The sequence below is a fragment of the Ixodes scapularis genome, unplaced genomic scaffold (assembly GCF_016920785.2).
Source record: "Ixodes scapularis isolate PalLabHiFi unplaced genomic scaffold, ASM1692078v2 PGA_scaffold2__306_contigs__length_199485367, whole genome shotgun sequence".
NCBI classification, from domain to species: domain Eukaryota; kingdom Metazoa; phylum Arthropoda; class Arachnida; order Ixodida; family Ixodidae; genus Ixodes; species Ixodes scapularis.
The window spans coordinates 179,284,136-179,307,488 of NW_024609857.1; the positions used below are offsets into that span (position 1 = coordinate 179,284,136).

The window sequence follows — 23,353 nt, forward strand, 5'->3', positions numbered from 1 at the left end:
CATGTTTACTATATTTGTGTCTTATAAACGCTGCGGCTATTTTTTGGATGGTTTCTAACTTTCTAACCTGCGACAGTGTTTGGAAAGCATACGATATTGGTGTACTCGAGAATAGGACGGATTCTTCACTTATAGATAGAATTTCGTGTTTTCAGAGTATTATTTTTTTTTTGTGAAATTCTGAGTTTGCGTTATGGACTTTATTTTTCTTTAAGAAGTCGATGTTTTCTTAATCCTACAAATCTCTGCGTTAAATATATAATACCGAGCCACAAACGTACACTAAATTCATGAGAACTCGCCTGATCGAATGATACGTTTGCAGCTTCATTTGGCATTTGCGCCCTCCTCATTTGGTCCCACGACAAATCATTAAAATTATCGTCGCTTCAAATAATCTCACTACGTAGAAATAACTAAACACCTAGACTTAGTCGCAGAAAATCAAATGTTTTAGCTGCCCTGCTCTCCTAAGAAATGCCCCGATTCATAGCTTTCACTATTAGAAAAATAATGCCCCTCCTCCCATGAAGCAAATAGAGTATAATCCAAACTAAAAACCGGAATAGTTTTTTTTTCTCGTGATCCTTGCGAACATTAATATTGATTGACGAAAACAATTCTTGAGACGAGGAACAAGAGGGACAATGGACAGACACAAATCTCCAAACACAGCTCGGTGACTAATTCGCGACCGAAAGAAAATCCGCCTGGTCCGGGTATCAAACTCGGGACCTCTCCATTTCCGGTGGAGGGCTCTACCAACTGAGCCAACGAGGGTTAGACGTCAGTAGAGCAAACGGGTTTTATCATCTGCCACCAGTCTAACACCAACAATGGTGAAGCTTGCAATTTAAGGTTATGATTTTCAAGCAATTAAATCAAAGATGTAAGCGAGCTGAACATGAATGACGGTAGCAGCTGATAAAACAAGTTCGCTGTACTGATGTCTAACCCCTGGTTAGCTCAGTTGGTAGAGCGCTCCATTTGAAATGTAGACGTCCCGGGTTCAATTCCTGGACCAAGCGGATTTTTTTTGGTCGAGCACCAGTCACCTAGCTGTGCGTGTCCTTTGTCCCTCTTGTTCTTCTTCTCCAGGAATTATTTTCGTCATTCATGTCCAGCTTGCTTGCACCTTTGCTCTTAATTGCATTATAATCAGAACATTGATCCGCTGTTCTGAACAAACCTTGACGAGAAAAATGGGAAAAAGACTTCTGTCAATAGTTCAAAACTTCAAATGAAACCTCTCAGGACCACCGACCTTGTGCTCTCTAGAAATGCATTTGTCAACTACCCTGTTTTTTATTTTTTATTTTGCTAGCCTGGCCTCGAGATTCTGAGTTTTTTTCGAATAAATGTGAATTAGTGGATATTTTACCTGCGACTGAATTTTTTTTTTCTGTTTTTTGGATGTATAAGAAAACATCGAACTCTATGTATAGGCTATAGTTTCGTTATAAAAACCTTATGAGTCACAGAGTCAATGTGCAGACCTCAGAGATGTTGATGACTTAGATGCATGCTAAAGTATTTATAATCTGACTTTATTAAGGGGTATATTGTGTACGGGGTAAAAACAAAAACTAATTTTTTTGGTTGTTATCGTCAAAAATACATATGTACACATCGCGACACTGTTAGCACGAACACGGCGTCGGCGGATTTTCGCATTTTACTTCTAGATAGTATGAGCGAACATGAAATTTTATTGCTTACATTATAGAACTAAATGAGCTCTTTCCGTAGCAATAATAACTTGGATGACATCCCTTGGTTTCAAAGAGAAAAACTGAAAAAACCGGCGATCGCTTGTTCGCGCTAACAGTGTCGCGCTCTGTACATAAATTTCATACCATCTGCCATCGTGACTCTGATTTGCGGTGAAATGTAGTGCATTATTGAGGATGATTTAATATTTTTGGCTATCAATTTGTGAACGAAGTATATAATCGTCAGCAAAGAGGCGGATTCTTTACACCAATGTGTTTAAACTCTGTCGTTTATAAAGATCAGAAACAAAGCAGGTGTCAATACCGATCCCTTTGAAACGCAAAATGAAACTGTCCCTTCCGATGATGGATGAGCGTTAGTTGTAATGCGCTGAAATCGAGTTGCAAAGTACTTTGTTACCCACTTATATATTCTACCTCCTCGAAAATTTGATCCTGCTTTAGTTATGACTTTTCTGTGGAATAACTTGTCAATGCTTTAAATAAATTTATAAAAATGACATCCACCTGGCCTCCATTAACACTTACAGAAGAAAGATCACGAATGCTTTCAGTTATATGCGGCGCAGTCGATAATTGGCGTCTGAAGCCGTGATGAAGTGAGGTTAATCCATTATTCTGCTGTACGAAGGTTGCAATGTGTTTTGAGGTAATGCTCTCAAGCATTTTGCAGCAACAGAGATATCCCTGTAGAGTGGTTGTTTGGGCGAGTTGGTTTGACATCTTATACAATCTTGTGCTCAACAAAGACGACGACGAAAGCAGAGTAGAGGACACAACAAGGCGCAACTTTCAACTGAATTTTATTGAAAACGTGTTCCAGCATATATAGTCTCAACCATCGTTACAATGATAACAAAAAGACAAAAGTAAAGGAAAAAAAAAACACCATGATAGAGCATAACTGGGAAACAACACTATCCCGTTCTCAGGAAAAACAATTCCTTCTCCGATAATGCGATCGACGGCATAGCAACACATATGTCACCTAAATAATCAATGTGCTCGGCTTCTATGATTTCGCGTGTTACCGCTGACTTGCGTTTCCCAATTTTTACACATTCATCCAACAGTGGGGTACAACCGCATGTCCTGCAATGCAAGTCAAGAAAGCCACCGTTCTTTTTTTGCACGTTGTTATTGTGCTCGCGAAGCCGATCATTTAGGCAGCGCCCCGTCTGCCCGACGTAGTGGCTGCCACAGGACAACGGAATGCGGTAAACCACGGCATCTGTACGGTCGACAAATTTTGTTCTGTGCTTCTTTTCACATCCGTGTTTGGCACGCACGCCAGGCTTTGATAGTTTGCACAGTTCCATGAGCTTATTGGGCGCAGAAAACACTACCTTTACATTTGATCGCATTGCTATTTTCTTTAGATTGTGCGACACTCGGTGTATATACGGAATCACAACAACTTTTCCTTTTTGTCTTACCGGCTGGCTACCATTGTTTTCTACGAGACAGCGCTTTCTTAGAAGGCCTTCCGCGACCGCAACAAGAATGTGTTTTGGATACCCAGCTTCGAGCAAGCGCAAAACTTGCTGATTAAAACCCTGGGGGATCAAATGCTCACAGGACTTTTTTAGTACATTGGTGAAACACAGGTTAACAATACTCCTTTTGACTAGCCTGGAGTGGGCTGAGTGAAAGGGAAGTAACGGCTTATTCGCACGTGGCTCATAGCACCAACAGATGCGGTCGTTGAGAAATAAAAATCTGATGTCTAGGAAGCGAATAGTGTTGTCCACAGGTATCTCATGCGTGACCTCGAGTGGGCCAAAACATTCCTTAAAAGCGGTCAGGGTTTTGACAGCCTCTGCTTCAAAAGCGTTTGTGTCAGATGCGATGAAAACTAAAAAATCATCTACGTACCTAAAAACGTTTTTTACCTTTGATCCCTGAAGCCGGCTGTTAAGAGTACTGTCAAGTTGTGCTAAATATATATCGCTTAGAACAGGCGCGATACACGAGCCGATGCATAAAAGATAGAAACTAAGTAATTCTAAAAAACCGCTGCTTGACATCCCTAGCTCATTCTGAAAGGCTACCACTCCAAACTTGTCGATGCACTCCTCCACACAAAACAGCAAGCCGGAATGTTGGAGGAAGTAATAAAGGTCTTTCACATCGACCGAAAACGCCCTCAGAGCGTTTCCTTTTTGAGTTCTTACGAAGTCTAGGACTTCTTCTGAGCTTCTGACAAGAAAAGGGTCGTAACGTGTAGCATGTTAAGTTTCTCTTGAAGATATAGTGCTACTGATTTTTGCCACGTGCCTCTTTCGGAAATTATTACGCGTAAGGGCATTTCTAGTTTGTGTGCAAGGAACTTGAACTCAGTAGTGTTGTAAGGAGCATTGAAAAAAGTACGCGCGAGTGTTTAGATGTTTTTTTCAGTGCCAAAACCGACAAACTAGAAATGCCCTTTTATTTATATATGGAAATGGCTTAAGTGAATTTTCGGTTGTTTGGTAATCTTTATCTTCACTGGATGAATGGCTGAAAATAATACCAAGGTATTTTGCAACCTATACGTCATACAGTCTTATGAATACGTTGCGCATATTGCCGCAGCAAGTTCTTTTTTTTTGTATTTGGTTTAACTAAAAGTGACCAAACACCTTGTTCGGTGACGACAAGATCAATGACTGAGGCTGAGCAAGAGGCGAGGGAGGGTATGGCACCATTTTCAGCTTTAAATGCAAACTATAAGTACTTATGAGACGCCTTTCCAAGGTTTTCTTTATTAATTTTAGTTTGGACCCGGCTTTTGGGGAAACATTATTCCAGAATTTGGAATGTGATGATTTAATGAACGATTGAAGGCTTATATTTAAAAAAAACAAAACATTATGTTCAGTTGATTTAATATTGAAGCCGAGTTCAGAATTCAGCTCTGTCGAGTAATTTATCCACATGAGCTTTAATTTTCTTTGTACGATTGCGCAGTCCAATTATTTCGGGTTTTCTGTGAACGTTTTCTCGCTTTTCTAAGGAGTCTTCCTGACTATTTTTAGTCGGGATAAACTTTGGTATACAAACGTTATGGATGCTTCTTTAAATTTGTTCCAAAGATCGCCGGTAGTGGTGGGAGTGTTCATGGCGAGCAATTGTAAGGTGTCAAAATGTACGTCAAAATGATCGAGTAGGCCTGCGTCGTCTCCTCTGTTAAAATCTAGGATTATACAAACCTGCGGCGTAACAGAAACCGTGAAGCCTCTTTTGAAAGTGGAATTAACCATTTCATGATCGGATATTCGATTTAACACGTGAACCCTATATTTTTGTTTTATAAATTGCTCTCAACCCGAAAACACTATCTAACAATTACTGTGTTGACCTTGGAATGCGGGTATTATCGGTACCAATTTGAGTTACGTTGTAAGAAAGGCATAATTTAAGTAAGATCATCTACACCAGAAGAAGTCTTGGTGGTTGCTTGAAAGACTAATAAAAAGGATGTATGTTGAAATTGCCAGCCATTATTTTACTGGTCATGAAACTTTTACGCATGTATTCATAAGTTTTTTTTTAAGAACTTGTGGGAGGCATTTAGATACCTGTAAGCAGCTGCAACGTAGCAAGACCTGTTCTCGTACCCAATGTTACGCTATCAAGTTTAAATTTCTTGGAGTTCGTGTAGCAGGGTACAGGAAATCGCACTTCGTACAAGACCGCCACTCCGCCGCCACGCGAAGCCCCATTTTGACAAAGGGTGTAGAATTGGGAGGTGTGACCTCGCTATCTCGTATGCAGCTTGATAACCTTGTTTCGGCTATTACTAAAATATCTGGTCAGCACTCAGCTTTCAAATTTATTTCAGTACACACGATCGTTGCTTCGAGTTGATCAATTTTATAGACGATGCATAAAGAGATTAAACCAGACGCGCGATAAAGACGTCTAGAGATTCATATTCCCTCGAGTCAAGAGGAAGCCGGTTCGACTTCTCCAGCGTTTGAAATGGCCGTGAATAATTTGATGATAAAAATTTGATCTACATACTCAATTTCTTTCCGCCAATGATGGGAGGTCAGCTTTCTGGATTACATCCGAAACTGGTGTTCTCACATGGGTATTAAATATAAGTCTTACAGATTTATATTCAAACGGCCCTAACTTTGCAGTGCTTCATTTCATAAAAAGTGTACCAAATGGTGTTTTTATATTACAAAATTGGCTGAAAAACCGTTTCATTAGTGCGATGTCCGATATAATATGTAAGTGGTGTCCCATAATATTACTTTTTACGCCGGACACCCGCTATCGAAGTTGTGTGCATATCCCCAACTCTTCAGCATTTAGACGTCTGCTGTGTGCTAGCAACACAATACAAGTTGCGAGAAGACTGTTTTTTAAGATAACCAGGAAATAACATTGGAAACAAAATAGTGTGGTCGCCCACCCAATCTGAACATCGCGTCTTCAATAAGAAACAAATAAAGGTCACTAATAGGCATTTCTTGGTGTTTCGTTGTGAAACCTTATTAGAAACACTCTTCTGTGAGGGTCCATTGCTTAAAGCGATTCTTTTCACAACACCTCCACTTCTTTTGGACAGTCGCGTACACAAAAGGCCGTCTACCAGTCCAGTGTACAAAGATACCCTTCTCCTGGAGTCATCTCTTTACCGGGAGAGTCCAGTTATGAGACTTAAAAAAGAATGTTTTAATGTGCGCTGGTATCAGCATTTTTTTTACAAGGCGAAGGACGTCGTGTCCTGGGAGTGAATTATATAACTTTCGGTACATGGGTGGATAAAAAATTTAATTAAACCTTTTGTTAGACGCTTTCGTGAAACATTGGATTCTAAAGAATAACGTACAGCTAAAAAAATGATAAGCTCGGTCCACTTTCTTCCAGTAGGCACTTAGTTGCCCAGATTGGCCGTTGCAGGTCGTACCAACCAAATATGGCAAGGCATGACACAATAGCATTTGAATCACCGTCCTTAAAACTGGATTGCTTTGATCACACAGAAAAAGAAAGCGTATAAAGAGATGGCACTAACATGGATGACCAGAACGAACAGGCCTAAACTAATTTGTTCGGCTTAGCTACACCAACTTGGCTACGAAGGTGGAAATATTGACACAGGGACAGCCTAATAAAGTCGCATAAAAGATAATTATAAACACATGCCTTTTTCCGGCCCCCATAAGAGACCCACTGCATTGGACTTGGGCACAAAAGGTAACCACTGTACATAGCAACAATGTTTCACGACCTCTATTTTTTGCTGTCTCATCAATATCAGTAAGTGAATCAAACTGAAGTCTCGCTTTAAAAAGGCTTTTCCAGTTGTGACCTGCAGACTGCGCGGCTCCAGTTTCCTCGTTGATCTTCCGCCCCTTACATAAAACATACACGACCACTATGCGGCTGGCAAGTTCGTCTGCTTCCTTTGCGGAGGTTGTGGTGACGTCAGAACGCCGAGCTCTCATACGTTCTGAATGAAGGATGGAGGGTAGACCTCGAGGCAGCTTGCATTGAGGTCTACCCACTATCCTTCAATCAGAACCAATCAGAGCTCGGCGCGGTTCTGACGTCACCACAACTCCCGCGCAAGAAGCAGACAACTTGCTCTCCGCATAATCCCAGAAGTGACAAGCGTGCTGTAGGGAGTAATTTCCCATATGTAAATTTAAACACCGGGAAGTTAGTTTGGCCAAGATTCACCCGTGTCTGCTGTAAGCGAGAAAGTTTGCCAGAGAAGTACTACCGCAAGCCTGAGGCCTTCAGCGTGCATCGCGGAGTAGCGGTACAGTATCAGATGCCGCTACGATGGTAATCCAGACTTAAACGGGCAGCTGCGGGGATCAAGCCTAGGGTTTCCGGGTTCTGCAAATGGAACCATTGCTCTACGGACTCCTACCTGTTGCGCTCTTCGGCCGCCGTATCCCCTAACAAACCATGCCATGACCATGCATTGCAAGTTTGTATTTTATTGGCCATTGTACTTCGCCTACCATCTTTTTGAGATGCCGAATAATCAGCCGAATTATTACCTATTTCTTCCGTCGCTTTGTTTTTGCTCTCACATGCAGGGAGGTCTGTCAAATCCTTGCCGAGTTTCCCTCTTAAAGTTAATCAATTTCTAAATTTCGCAAAATTAAAACTTTGATAGATTCGTTTATTCAATACTTTCAACAAATTTATAGTCTCATTATCCTTTAAAATGAGACTAAGATTTTGTTTCTGCAAATTCCTAATTATAGGCTAGCGACAGAACTGCCTGTTTATGGCCAACTCCCTACGCAGCTGATTGTTTCATTTTCTACCCAAATATCATTCCGTTCAACTTGCACGGATCAAAAGGCTGAAACAGCTGGGGAACATAACAGCAAAAGCAAACATGTAGGAAAACATTCCCTCTTAACAACTAAGCATTGTTAGAGGATATAAAAATCTATTTTTGTTTAAAGCGAAGACACTTACATATGTGCTATTTGTTGGGCCACAGATAACACACCGTCAAACATAACTCCTGAGTCACGGACAAGCCCAACGCCTAAAGAGCAGATATCGTTGAAATAAGAATAGCCTGCAAATAAATTGTCATATATTCAAAAACACATCACAGCTCACAATAAACTGTAATCCGCCGTAGTCCCTCATGTATAAGAGTTGTTAAAGTGTTGATGTGGACGACTTTCCATACGTATTACGTGAGCCCTATCCTATATACCCGACATAAACCAAAGTATGTGATGCTATGTGAAACTGATAATTCCTGTAAAATCAATGCGAATAATTCTTAGTAAAAAAAATTGATATTTGAGTACAGGTACGGTAAAATTTGACCTGAATAAAAATTATTGTTTCCACACAAACTGGTTAAAAAGAAAACTAACTAGAAGATCAAAGCACACCTGAAACCAGAAGCTGTGTTGAATAATAAATATCCCAATACTAATGACTATATTATTAAAATATACCTGTTCATGCAGACAAAATCGTTTAATCTAGGAACTTTAGCCATGCTAAAAAGTAGATAGGGACTTGCACAAGACAAAGTTCTATAAAATTTCTGTTACATCATTCCGGCACTTTTATTCCTGCTTTGTATGGTTATCAGTAGTAACTGTATACTACCAAAAACAATTGCTACCTATTTCCCAATAATTTTAGCGGAACTTATTTTTAAATACAGAGCACAATAAGCTTGATTTAACGAGAGACATGTTTTTATAAAATTCCCAAGTAACAAGAAGAAATGGTTACTTTATACAAACATGAGGGTGACAATTCGTATTGCTGTACTACGTATTGCTGTATTATACTACGGACGGATTCAGTTTGCGTGCTCTTAAAGTCACAAGAGGTTCTTTTTACGCTGGGCATTTGGTTGATTAGCTTCAGTAGCGATTTATCATTTACGTCTCTCAACTCTCTTTGCGTCGATTGATTGTGCTAGGTAAAAAGGAATGATGCAGTGAATCTAATCTATTGGCTAGAGCCATCGGCTCTCCCACGTGTACAAATATGAAAGCGGTATCATCGACCCTCGCTAATATGTTTTTTTTGTTTTGTTTTCAAGGGCCCGGCTTGTGCGCCTTTTCTTTACCATCACTTAGGCAAATAGAGAGTATCCAGGATCACCCAGACGAGCCCAGATTGAACCAGCCTGTTGGATGACACCACTTAAACCGCAACTTTTACTTACTTCTTTAATGTCATATTTTGTTTAGCCATACCCTCGTGGAGCAAGGTTTATAATAATAATAATATTTATTCAGAAATGCTGATCTGGCAGAGTTTATGTCGGATTGGTCAAAGCCAGCTAGGGCGTGTAAAACTATGTCCTGAGATTACACTAAGAAAAAAGCAAACAGGAGTAAGTAATGCAGCTCAATGAACAAAGTAAACAAAACAATCAAAGCTAAAAATAATAGTAATAATAATAATAATAAAATTTATGCAGTAGTGCAGGTATAGCCAGTTGAGTATCGGGTCCGGTCAAAGCCACCAGGGACTTGTGGGACCAGACCCTACACTAGAAAATACAAAAAAGGAAGTTCGCACGAAATAACATCACGTGCAGGAAAAAAAAAAAGCAAATAACATACAGAAGATTCACTTGACAGAATGTAGTCGGAATGTTTGTGTCAGTGACTTGGGTGAAGCTGTGAAGATGAAACTATAGCAAACGCTGTCTTGATCACTGTGTAAATTACAATCATTAAAGGCATAAAAGTAAAAAAAAAAACACTCAGGCATCAGTATTTTTAAACACTGTAAGAGTGCATTCGAAGACACAGTCGTTGAATTCATGAGTCTTTCTCTCAACTGTTTCGTGTGTTCAGTAAAAAAAACACTTATTAGTAGAAAGAAAATCATTCAGTCAGCGGGTCGAAGACAAACAAACTTCACGTAATAAATGCAGTCGTCATTTGACATGTCCATTGATTACCACAAAAAGCACGTACAGCAACATACTACAAAATAAAATGATAATAACGACATGGGAGAAAGTCACTATCTAGCCACATCGGCGAACATGTTTCTCAGAGAGGCCTTCAGCATTTTTTTTGAGGTAATGGCAAGCAGAGCAGCTGGAACGTCGTTAAAAACTTTTGGGTCATAAAAGGAACGCATGCTTTCGCCATAGTGAGTTCTCACTCGAGGAGTTTGAAAACGCAGAACAGATCTAAGCTCGCGAGATGGACTGGCCGAGACCTTAAACTCACTCTCCCAGAAGTGTCGCCAAATTACTGTTTGAAGAAAGAGCGAAAGAAAACACGGTAACTTAAGCAAACAAGCTCTTTCTAGACGACATGTGTGTGTTGTATGCTACACTCTTCAGAATTCCCTTTAACGTACGATCAATTCTTGAGTGCCAAAAAAGTGGACAGTTAAAAATACGCTTATGCCATACCTTAGTGTACTAACGCGTGAATAACGCTCTTTCTAATTGAGAAAGGTAGAAACGATTTGATATTGTAAAGCAGACACGAGACAGTTCTCAATCGTTTGCATATATATTGTCACGGGTGGTGACCAAAAAAACAGGAAATAAAAAGGAAGAAATAAACGTATAATGTGGCGAACTTGTGCCAGAAATGAAAGGGTACACAAGATAATAACAGAGCGTCGCGGGCGTCGAAGTCGGCGAGACAGCAGAGTCGAGCGCTGGGGCGAAACTGACTCCGGCTTGCCACGCGGAGCCGCTTTTGTGCACGCGTTGGCTTCTGGAGCATTCGACGTAGAAGGTTCGACGCGTAGAACGTTCTAAACTCGAATCAGCTAGACGGTTCTCGAATTCACCAGAACATCACATTACAGTGTCAACAAACTGCCTAGCCGCGGCCAGGAATCGAACCCTGGCCCTCCACGTGGGAGGCAAGCGCGATAACCGTTAGGCTACGGCCGCGCTGCCTGCTTGGCGCGCGGCAATATGACATATGAAAGTTTCATGAGAGATCACTGTCGAAGTGAAGACCTAAATACTTTACGGAGCTAACATATTCAACAGGTGTACAGTTAGAGCAAGATGAATTGGTGTTGTGAAGAAATAGCTGAGAAGTCAAGCTTACATTTTTCAAAGGGCTATGAAACCAGACCAGCTTCGTTTTTAAAGCATTTACCCGAAGCTTGTTGGCAAAAAAACCAGTCCATTATTTTAGCGACATCGATCTGAAGCATTTCAAATGCGCGCTCGGACACTAGATGTCGAGAAAGTATAAGGGTGTCATCGGCATATTGAAATACTTTAGAAGTTGTGATTGACGTTGAAATATCATTTACGTAGATGTTAAAAAATAATGAAGACCAAATAGAGCCTTGTGGAACTCCGGAAGTTAGGAAAGCGAGGGAGCTGCGTACGTTACCGACTGAAACAACTTGTGTACGATTTATTAGAAAACTTTTTAACAATGCATGAAATGGGCCACGAAAGCCCACTCTGTAGAGCTTGTCTAAGAGGATATTATGGTTTACGGAATCGAACGCTTGGCAACGTCGATAAAGAATGCGCACACACACATGTTATTGTCAAACGAAGGGTGTAGAATGCCCGAAAATTCTTCAAGAAGATTAATGGTACCACGACCAGTGAGGAAACCGTATTGATGTGGCGAAATTATACTGTATTTCTCAAGAAACCCAGACATAGCAATAAATATATTTTTCTCCAAGATTTGTGAAATGAAGGACAATATTGAGATGGGCCTGTAGGATGAAACATGGTTTGGAACTCCACCCTTAAAGAGTGGAATAACCATGACCTGCTTTAAGTCGTCTGGAACTTCTCCAGTTCTAAGAAAGTTATTTATCATTACAAGGAGAACATTCTTCAAAGAGTCATAATGTCGGCACAAGTCACGCACTGTTATTCCATCGACACCGGCCGACCTAAAGCGCTTGAAGGCAAATAGGTATGACCGCAGTTCTGGCTCTGAGAAGGTGGAAGAAAAGCGGAATCAGAGATAGATGAAGTGCCGTCTGCAGGATCTTCATCACTGTCTACCCAGAGTGTGACTGAATTCGCGAAGAACACGTTAAAGGCATTGACAGTAGAGCTCAAGTTCGACCCGAAATGTTTTTTCAATGTTTCAGTCGAGTCCTTTTTTAATGTCCACGAAGCTCATTGACAATTGACCAAGTTTTTCTGGAATCAGCACGTGCGTTTGCAGTCCTTTTAGCATAATATTTTCTTTTTGCTGATCGAACAAGGGCATTCACCATATTTCTTTGTATTTTACATTCTATTTTGAGATTGGCATTGTTGGGAGAGCGCCGAAACTTCTTCCACAATTGTTCTTTCTGCGTTATACTTTTAATAATACCTGAAGTAAGCCAAGGCAGTGAGGGTTTACGTTTTTTAACATATATAACGGTCATCGATAACTCCTAAAATTTCTAATGATGTCCACAAACACTGAGTACGAGTTTGTGCTGTTAACCGAGGATAGGAATTCATGATATTCTTTAATTAGTTGATCAAAAGTGTTTAAGTCAACCCGCTCTAAACGCCACGCACTCTCGAAATTATAACCTTTTTTGGAGGGAAAAACCCATTTACATGCGACAAAAAAATGATCAGCAAGCTTTTGTAAGATGACAGTGGAGTGTATGGAAGTATCGGGAGCTCGGAGGTTAATATGATCTAGGCAGGATGATACAATAATTTCATTTAATACTTCTTCACGGGTCGCACTCTGAACGGTAGGTATGATTCCATTCTCTGCAATTAGTGGTAAATAATCACAAACACATTTTTTTGAAGTTTTGAGGGTGTCAACGTTGATATCTCCCACTAAATATAAATGTGCTTCAGTAGACAATTCTTTCAAATTTTCCCTCAGCTCCTCAAAAAAGCCAGAGCAGTTAGACGAAGGAAGTCTGTGAAGTGCAAGCAAGCAAACCGCATAGTTAGAATTCGAAACCTTTAGCATCAAGCTCTCTGAGTGTTGAAATTCGACATCAGCTTGAGTTGTTGACCATGAGTTCCTTAAAAGACGCCGATTCCTCCTCCTGCAGTAATTGGCCGTGTAGAACGAAATTTTGAAATTCTAAAATCGTAAACTGTGACAGATGATCGGCACTGACGTTGATCTCTATTAGCACAATTGCATTAATTTGGTCCCTCATTTGATGAATAACTGTCTTAAATTCATCCTAGTATTTTCGAATACTGCGAATGTTTATGTGTAAGACCATGAAAGGGTCGGTTGAAGAAGAGGAGAACGAACTATTAAACGAGATAAGATCGGCGTACTGTAAGAAACTAGCCATGTTGGTTATGTGATTAGGTCCAGGTCACTTCTGTGTTGAATTCGTACCGGAGAAGCGCCCTCATTTTTTCTGGCAAAATTCGAGCATAATAATAATAATAACAACAATAATATATTTATTTGCGCAGACAGTTCTTGAAGTTGAGGCACTGGTCTGTCAAAGTCAGTAAAGGCTTGTGGGACATCACCATGCAAGTCATAATCACAGTGTCTCCACACAAGAACAGTAGGAATCACATCATGCTATATCCACACTGTAATGCAATAAAATATGATCAAAATAAAAACACGCGAATAGCTTCAATGCCTACACTTTCATGCAATAAATGATAATATAAACAAAAAAATATTAAAGCCCTTAAAATTAAAATTAAAGGAGGGAAGGGTATTGAGGTGCACGTGTTCTGGGGGGGTCACGTGACCTCGGGGGGGGGGGGGGGATGGTCACGTGACCTGGAGTGCGGTCACGTGACCTTGGTGGGGTCACATGATCCCCTCCCCAGCTCACGTAGGGGTCACGTGACCTGGGGGTGTCACGTGACCACTGGAGTCACGTGACACCCCAGATAAATTTTTCTGCCAGATTAGTGGGGTATATTTTTTTGATAGATTTAGCGGGGAAAATTTTCCGCTAGATTTAGTGGGGAAATTTTCTGCGCTAGATTTAGCGGGGAAATTGTTTCCGCTAGATTTACCAGGGAAATTGTTTTCGCTAGATTTAGTGGGAAAATTTTCCGCTAGATTTAGCGGGAAATTTTTCCGCTACATAAAGCGGAGAAAGTTTTTAGCTAGATTTAGCGGAAACATTTTTCCGCTAGATTTATCGGGGAAATTCTTCCGTTAGATTTAGCGGGGAAATTTTTTCCGCTAGATTTAGTGGGAATATTTTTTCCGCTAGATTTAGTGGGAGAATTTTTCCGCTCGATTTAGCGGGCAACTTTTCCACTAGATTTAGCGGAATATTTTTCCGCTAGATTTATCGGGGAAATTTTTCCACTAGATTTAGCGGGGAAATTTTTCCGCTAGATTTAGTGGGGAAACTTTTCCGCTAGATTTAGCGGGGAAATTTTTACACTAGATTTAGCAGGAAAATTTTCTGCAAGATATAGCGGGAAAATGTTTCCGCCAGATTTAGCGGGAAATCTTTCCGCTAGGTTTAGCGGGGAAACTTTTCCGCTAGATTTAGCGGGAAAATTTTCCGCTATATTTAGCGGGGATATTTACCCATAATGCACCGCGCGGTTACGCCGACGGCGACGCCGACGCTGCTCAAGCCGGAAACGGGCGCCTAAGATCTGCGCTCTAAAACACGCACACATACGAGCACACGCTCAGGCACAGTAAGTTTTTAGAGCGCAGCTCTTAGGCGCCCAATTCCGGCATGAGCGGCGTCGCCGTCGCCGTCGGCGTAGCCAAGGTCACCCCAAGGGGTCACCCCAAGGTCACGTGACCCCACAGGTTACCCCAAAGTCACGTGACCCCCCAAGGTCTCGTGACTCCTCACAAGGTCACGTGACCTGGGGGTCGCGTGACCCCTTCCGAGGTCACCTCAAGGTCACGTTACCCCCAAGGTGACCCCCACGTGACCCCGTAAGGTCACGTGACCGCTCACAAGGTCACGTGACCCCCCAAGGTCACGACAAGCTCACGTGACCCCCGAGGTCACGTGACCCCTCCCAAGGTCATGTCCCCCAAGGTCATGTGACCCCTCCCCAGGTCACGTGACCCCCCGAGTTCACGTGACACCTTCCAAAGTCACGTGTCCCCTCGAGGTCACGTGACCCCCCTAACCCCTTCCAAAGTCACGCGACACCCCCCCCCCCCCGAGGTCTCGTGACCCCCCCGAGGTCAGGTGACCCCCGGAGCATATTAAAGAATGAGGGGAGGGGGAGGAGAACGAGGAGGAGGAGGAGGTGTCTACCCTCCCCTCAGTACCCTTCCCTCCTCCTCCTCAACAGCTGCTCTCCAATTCGGCGTTACAGGGCTTTCACTTTTTCACTGAGGTCTTGGAGCACTGAGTTTTTAGAGCGCAGCTCTTAGGCGCCCGTTTCCGGCTTGAGCGGCGTCGCCATCGCCGTCGCCGTTGGCGTAACCAAGGTCATCCCAAGGTCACCCCAAGGTCACGTGACCCCTCTCAAGGTCACCCAAGGTCACGTGACCCCCAGGTCAGTGACCCATTCCAAGGTTACGTGACCCTCTTAAGGTCACGTGACCCCCAAGGTCACGTGACCCCCCCGAGGTTGCTTGACCCCTTCTAAGGTCACGTCAAGGTCAAGTGACCCTCAAAGTGACCCCCACGTGACCCCTGGGGGTCACGTTACCTTGAGGGGGCCACGTGACCACCAGGTCACGTGATCCCCAAGGTCACGTGACTACCTGAGGTCACGTGACCCCTTCTAAGGTCGCCTCAAGGTCACGTGACCCTCAAGGTGACCCCCACGTGACCCCGAGGTCACGTGACCCCTCCCAAGATCACGCGAGCCCTCCCAAGTTCACGTGACCCCCGGGGGTCACGTGACCCCTTTCAAGGTCACCTCAAGGTCACGTGACCCTCAGGTCACGTGACCCCCCCTCCCCATGATCACGTGACCCCCTCTTTCCCCCCCCCCGAAGTCACGCGACATGCCCCCCCGAGGTCACGTGACCTCCTCCCCCCGAGGTCAGGTGACCCCCCGGAGCATATTAAAAAATGAGGGGAGGAGGAGGAGAAGGAGGAGGAGGGCCTACCCTCCCTTCAGTACCCTTCCTTCCTCCTCCTCAAGAGCTGCGCTCCAATTCGGCGTTACAGGGAGTTGTAAACGGCTTTCACTTTTTTTTTTGAGAGTTCGCACCATGTATGTTTTCCGGTAGGTCATTGAAGGTTGAAGGCTTATGAAATTGCGAACTTTTTTCCGTAGGTCGTGGTGATAGAAGGCACTTTATATCGTTCGGTCCGACGAAGTGATCTTGACACTGTATGATGTCCTTTATAGCCATCATTAAACAACATTTGAGTATAATTGTCTGAACTACTAAAGTTATTGAACAATGGCAAACCTAATTTTTTTAGTTTTTCTTCTTTAGTTTGTGACGCTGAACGTAAGACAATACCGTTAAACATTCCTTTCAAAACTGAATCTATTTTTCGACACGTCACGGACCCATCTTCAGAAATTGTTATATCCTACCTTTTATTCTACTTTGAGTGCCAGACGACGCGACAGAGATCTCATATTTTCGTTCAAATGCCTTCACGGAGTCATTGATTGCTTTGACAGAACTTCAGCGATAAATATTCATGTTACGAGAAGATTTTTGCGAATTTCTGCTCCACTTTATGTTAATTAATTCTTCCAAACCTGCCCCATGACGCGCATTCACACCTAGTATAACACTTTCGATCCTTTCTGCATTGAGGTTTTCAACCCTTCTTTTGCAGCGTTGACGTTTTCTCTTACAAATCTATAAATGTTCTGTAGCGCTCAATTTTTCTCTTGTCAATTTGTAGAATTATTCTTCCTTTTGCTCTATGTTAAATGTGCACCATTACAAAGGCGAAAGCTGTTCGTGAGCACAAAAATAAATAAATGAATGAATGAATGAATGAATAATACTGTTCGCTCACGCATTAGCTATCATCTTTTTGGTTGGTTGAGGAATAATAATAATAGTAATAAGAATAAGAATAATAATGTTTATTTAGTCTCTGGACAGCCGCGACGCCACAGAGAGGCCGGTGTCCCACACTGTGGAGGTTGTGACATGTTTGTTAGTCTCTAAGCAACACGTCATATTGAGATTTCATATATTACAAGTCCGTTTAGAAAACGTTTCCCAATGATTTAGTATATCAAAGAAAAATGTTCTAACGCAAATATTCGCTTTTTTTATCGAATAGACGCTAAAATTGCAGATAATCTGCAAAAGCACCAAGTACAACGTGCACTTCTACATGGGTGCTACGACAAACCAAAATTTAGGGGAAACTTATTTTTCTGTATAAGAGCAATTGAAGAGACAAATTCGGCTTTTTGACATGGTGTTTATGCGGCTGAGTTCTTCTATAGATAATATTTTAGTGTCGAAGGAAGCTTTCCGTGATTCCCACCTTTTATACGAGATTTCTGTTAGATATAGTTGTAATGAAGATAATTTTGAGAAATATAGCACAGCCATATAAAGAGGAATACCATTAAATCATGTCCAAATAATTTTTTTTTGTATAACAATGTACAGTGCCTAAAACAAATATTCAACGTATACTTAGCTACAGCAATCAGCTACAGTGCACTGTTTGACGCTCATCGACCGAAGTGGCCAAGATTTCTTTATTTCCGAAAAAGTGCCGTAAACAGCGCCCTTTCGGCCAAATGTCAGGTCGGTTAACTTCATCAAAGTCACCGTAGTCAACCGATACGTGAAAAGACGCATAACTATCATGTTTAGTTGCAAGCTCGGTGCACTTCGTTGACTTGCCTTTGAGAACACCAGACAGGAATTCCGTAATGTCCGACCCAGTACTAAGTGGATTCATCCGGGAAATGAAGAGCGCTCGACGGTCTTGGCTGGCGCGGTACGGAGCTCAGCTTGCTGACGGTGTTCCTTCCTTCGGCAAGTTTGACCCTTTTCTTTTGCATGATTGTCTGGAACCCTTTGGCGTCCACGTTATTCCTCTTCGTGTCTGGTTGAGTGGCCGTTGTCGAATTTGACAGTTGCGGGAAAAGAAAGGGGTTTAGATGATTGTCTGCCGATACTACCAACACCGGTGCTTGTTGTAGACTTGCTCGGGATTTTTAAAGACAGCAGCGAAGTTACTGGATTGTCTTACTGGCAAACCTCGCACTTCCGATGGTGTAAATGCTTTGCGCAGTAGTTCCGTGTTTGGCGAAAGCTGCAGTCATAATGCATCGTTGGCTGCTTTCAGCACCTTCATGTTTTCACCTGCTCGTCAATTTTGTTGCAAAGCTGGGCTACAAGCATGTGAAGATATGCCTCGGTAAGGGCGATTCATCGTTGCTGTGCGAAACAATTTCTTCGATCGAAATAGACGAGTAGACGTCACCAACCTTCGTTTCTTACGATCCCAGGCGCTTCATACACGTCGAGCACTTAAAGCTGCTGACGCCGTTCGCCATGAGCAGGTCGTAGTCCCCTTCCCCAAGGTTTATGCATTTGCAGTGAAATCTGCGCTTGCAGATCCCGGAACCAGCAAGAAACTGCTGCCTCCCACGGAAGGGGGCGGATCAGCTCTCGCACAAGTCCTTACTGCCCATCAGTCCAAGAAGGAATGACGAGTAGTAAGGAAACCGTAAAAAAAACGCAAGAACATGTCAATAGATATCAGGTACAAAGGGCCTGAGCGAATGTTTGTCCCATTTCTGTTAGACATGCGCGCGACGACGTCTTCGTATCACTTGTGTAAATTCGACGCACTCTTGAGGATCACTCGCGACGAAACAACTTGCTTTTCTTTAACCTACCTGATGCGCGTGGTGAGACCTGGAAGCAATCTGAAGAAAAAATAGTTTCCGTTTGCGAGGAAAATCTTGGTGTCAAGATACTCCCCCTTGGATCGAGCGGGCGCAAAGAATTGGGTTTTTCAAAGATAACTCCACGACAGTCAGGCCCATCATCGTAAAATTTAATTATTTTAAAGATAAAGAACTCGTGCTATCACAAGCAAACAAACTAAAAGGTACTGATTTCCGTTTGAGCGAGGATTACTCGGAAGAGACCCGTAAGGCACGAAAAGAGCTCCTTTCTTTAGCAAAAGCACAAGCTCGTGACTTCAAGCTTCGCCACGATAAACTAATTATCGGAAATTTGCGATATATTTTTGACCGGGAAACCGCACGTGTTATGCAGCTTCCCGCATAGCTACAGGAAACCAGAAAGTCATCCTCCCAACAACAGAAAAGACCATTATCAACCTTAAACTTTTTTATTGCCAATGTTAGAAGCGTTTATGCCAAACAAGAAGCGCTGCATTCTGCTGTCCACTCCTGCTCTGCAGACGTTGTTATCATCAGTGAAACTTGGCTAACTCCAGATATTGCAGATAGCGAATTAATCCTAAGTGACTCGTATTTTATAATCCGGAAAGATAGGATATAGCGGTGGGGAGGGGAAGTGTTGATTGCTGTTAGAAGTACTTTGCATGTTGAAAAGTGTGATATAATATCAAGTTTTGAAGGTGTTTGGGTAAGGATTAGGACGCCTACTGTTTGTATTTTAGTAATCGCATGTGATAAGCCACCTGACTTGTCAGATTTCTCGCCATTACTTTATGATTGCTTTGAGACCCTTGCTCGTTCTTATCCAAATGATCCCATAGTTCTCTCAGGTGACTTTAACTAACCCGAAATAAAATGGCCGGTCGTTCCAAATGTCATATCTTTTGATGCATGGTATAAACTTTCAAAGCGAAGTCGGGATTTTGTTGATCTGATAAACGCCTTCTTTCTTTTTCAAATGGTTTACAAGCCAACTCGTAACTCTGCTTTCTTGGATCTTTTTTTTTATTTCGGAACCAGATTTTATAGCTTCGGTAAACTTTATGGAACCGCTCAGTGATCATACTTCCCTAAATGTTGAACTTGCTCTTCCTACGCAAAAGCACAGTCCGCTGGTAAAAGCTATTTATGATTACTCCAGGGCTAACGTCGATGACTTCTGTCGTAGCTTGCAATCCTTTTCAAGTATTTACATGGTTGGCTTTGACTCTAGGACAGTTCACAAAAACTGGAGATTATTCAAACAAAAGCTACTTGATCTGCCCGATCAGTTTATTCCAAAAATAAATATACAGTCTTCTATTGAGAAACCCTGGTTTTCGAACCGCCTTAAACGACTACTGAATAAAAAACGGAGACTATTTCAAACAGCTAAATTGTCTTTGTCCCCTTCTGCGTGGACAAAGTATGACGAATTCCAATTAGTATGCAAGACAGAGATACGTCGAGTGAAGAACAAGTTTTACAACGAAGACCTCCGCAGCCTTATGACAGCTAACCCTAAAAAGTTCTGGAAAGCGGTTAACCCTAAGCAAGTGTCGAAGCCTCACCGATTCACTAATCCTGCGGGAGACGAGCTCGATGTGGGTACAGTGTGCGAGGAATTCAGTCGTTTTTTTAGCGAGATGTTTTCTGAAGACATTTTCCCCTTACCGGAGCGTTCGCCTAATTACGACATAGCCACAGAAATGTGCCCAATCACTATGTCTGTGAGCGGAATTCAGAAACTAATAGAACATCTCCCAACAAACTCAGCCCCCGGTCCTGACAATATCACGACGAAGCTACTTAAGCTTAGCAAATGTGAATCTTCCGCTCTCCTCTGTTCTATCTTTGAGCAATCCCTAACTAGTGGCCAATTACCTGCTGATTGGAAAATGGCAAAAGTCACCCCTGTCTTTAAAAATGGTCAAAAGAATGAATTCGCGAACTATCGACCCATCTCTCTGACGAGTGTTCCGAGTAAATTAATGGAACATGTTTTATTTTCAAATATCATGGATCACCTGTCAGCAAACAACCTACTTTTTGTAAACCAGCACGGCTTCCGTCGGTCTCACTCTTGCGAATCCCAACTTTTTGAATTTGTAACTGATATTCACAGTAACCTGCATTTTAAAACTGGGACGCATGCAATTTTTATTGACTTCCAAAACGCATTCGATAAGGTGCCGCATCATCGACTAGTTCAAAAATTACGTGCTTTCCAAGTGGAGCCATTCGTGATAGACTGGATATCGAATTTTCTTTTCAATCGCTCACAAAGTGTCTGTTATAATTACAAATCTTCATCACATCAGAAAGTAAAATCGGGAGTGCCGCAGGGGACCGTGCTGGGTCCATTGCTCTTTCTTTTGTACGTGAATGATTCACCCGATAGTATTCTTTCAACCATCCGTTTGTACGCTGATGATTGTGTGGTGTATAGGAAAATATCTTGCATTAGTGATTGCATTCAACTTCAAAATGACTTGATTACCTTAGAAACATGGTGTAAAATGTGGCAAATGCAAATCAACATCTTAAAAACTAAATTCTTAAACTTCAACACTAAGCGAAGAGCCACAGTGTTTAGCTACTCTCTTTTTAATACACCCATTGAACATGTGCACACGTACAAATATCTTGGGGTTCATTTCACGTCAAACTTATCATGGGAAGCTCATATTAATCAGATCGTTGTAAAGGCAAACCAAAGCCTCGGTTTTTTGAGACGAACACTACATATGGCTAACCGGGAGACAAAACTCGTAGCTTACACTGCCCTTGTTCGCCCGCAGCTCGAGTATGCATCTACAACATGGAACCCCCACCAGGCTTACCTTATACAGAAATTAGAGTCGATCCAAAGCAGGGCAACTCGGTTCATTCTTAAGAACTACACACAGACTAGCATTACTACGCTAAAAAAAGAACTCGGCCTTCCACTGCTTGCGGGAGGAAGGAAACTGACCAGACTAGTTTCATTACACGCTTTGTATTATCAGGCCCCTTTAAAGAGAGAATTGTACTGTCCTGCGGCTCATCACATTTCTCCTCGTACAGACCATTTTCAGAAAGTTCATCTGGCAACACCAAGGTCCAACCTTTTTAAATTCTCTCCACTGCAATTATCACTTTCAGAATAGAACTCTCTGCCAGAACATATTGTTACAATTCAAGACTCATCTGGATTCAGAGCTGCACTTGCTAATTTTTTCGATATTCAGCAACCTTTAACCCTGTGTTTTTTCTTTCTTTGTTTGTTTTTATTTGCTGTCAAAGCCCCCCCTTATGTAAAGCCCTACGGGCGCTTTAAGGGAACAAAAAATGAAATGAAATGAAATGAAATGCTCTGGACTAGCATTCTCCACAGTCTGAATTCAGGAAATGTTTTCTGTATTAAAAAAAAAACAAAAAAAAAACATATCATTGTAACCACTGGATATAAGTGCTGGATAACTTACCATTTGGACTAATTCCACTTCCAATGTGATCTTCAATGAGGATGCTTTTTTTTTTTAAGAAATACAATGTATCATTATATGCTTACATTCAATTCCGAGAAAATGCCCGAAGAATTTCTTCGTTTAGTGATAAAGTTCGTACCTGGTTAGCAAGAATACAATGTCATCATTATTAAAATTTATATTTTTTTCAACCCATGCCTGAAACATTCCCAGCGTAAATGTTGGGTCAAGGGTTACTCTATATTTGCTGTCCGTTTTCTCAAAGTGAGACTCCTCTTCTTTCTGAAATACATCAAAGCACACGCTTAGTTTAGCTATCCCTTTGCAATGCTAATAATTCTAAGGGCAGACATTATACTTCCATTATTTTGTGAGAGTTTTCAGATATAGGTGCACACGTAAATTTTTATTGTTTCAAAGTAACCCTGCATTTGTTTACGTGCCTCGCTTACAGTTAAGTTGAAGAAAATAAGATGAAGGACAGTACTTTCTTCGTTACCCTAATAACATCCGGCTAAATGTGTGTGCGAATATCCGAGTTTCGAAGTTGAATTATAGAGCAATAGCATGAAGAATTCTACTCGGCCTTCAGAGTTTTGCTGTTCAAGTTTTCGAATAAATAAACATTTTGAATAGCTGAACAAAATTAGCATATAATAAAGAACGCTTCCTATAAGTGACATTCACTTGACGTCACTCGCTAGGTGCGCTGTCATCGGCCACCACGATCGCTATCTTCGAGGTCTCCTTTTATCCCACGTAAGTGTTAGGTGCCGCCTGGCCTGATCTTTCAGCGTGGGTTAGCAGCATTTTACAACATTAAGGGGTCTTCTTGGCCGCATCTAAGGGTTATTCTTAGACTTTGGTGCTTTTGAAGCGCCGTAGGAATAATTTTTGTGTGTGTTTTAGTTCGTTTTTGTCGCTATCGGACTTTTCCGCCACGG

The 23,353-nt window shown here is 42.0% G+C and overlaps 1 protein-coding gene across 1 annotated transcript in view; it reads right to left on the bottom strand.

The window, feature by feature from the left end:
* The window catches only part of LOC115326985, an 87,934-nt gene that overhangs the window by 17,059 nt on the left and 47,522 nt on the right, over positions 1-23,353 (bottom strand). The window contains exons 4-6 of the mRNA XM_042291305.1: positions 22,549-22,691; positions 22,407-22,450; positions 8,172-8,277 (exon numbers count right to left, since the gene is read on the bottom strand). Of these exons, the coding sequence (XP_042147239.1) occupies positions 8,172-8,277; positions 22,407-22,450; positions 22,549-22,691 (293 nt within the window). The remainder of the gene's footprint in view (positions 1-8,171; positions 8,278-22,406; positions 22,451-22,548; positions 22,692-23,353) is intronic.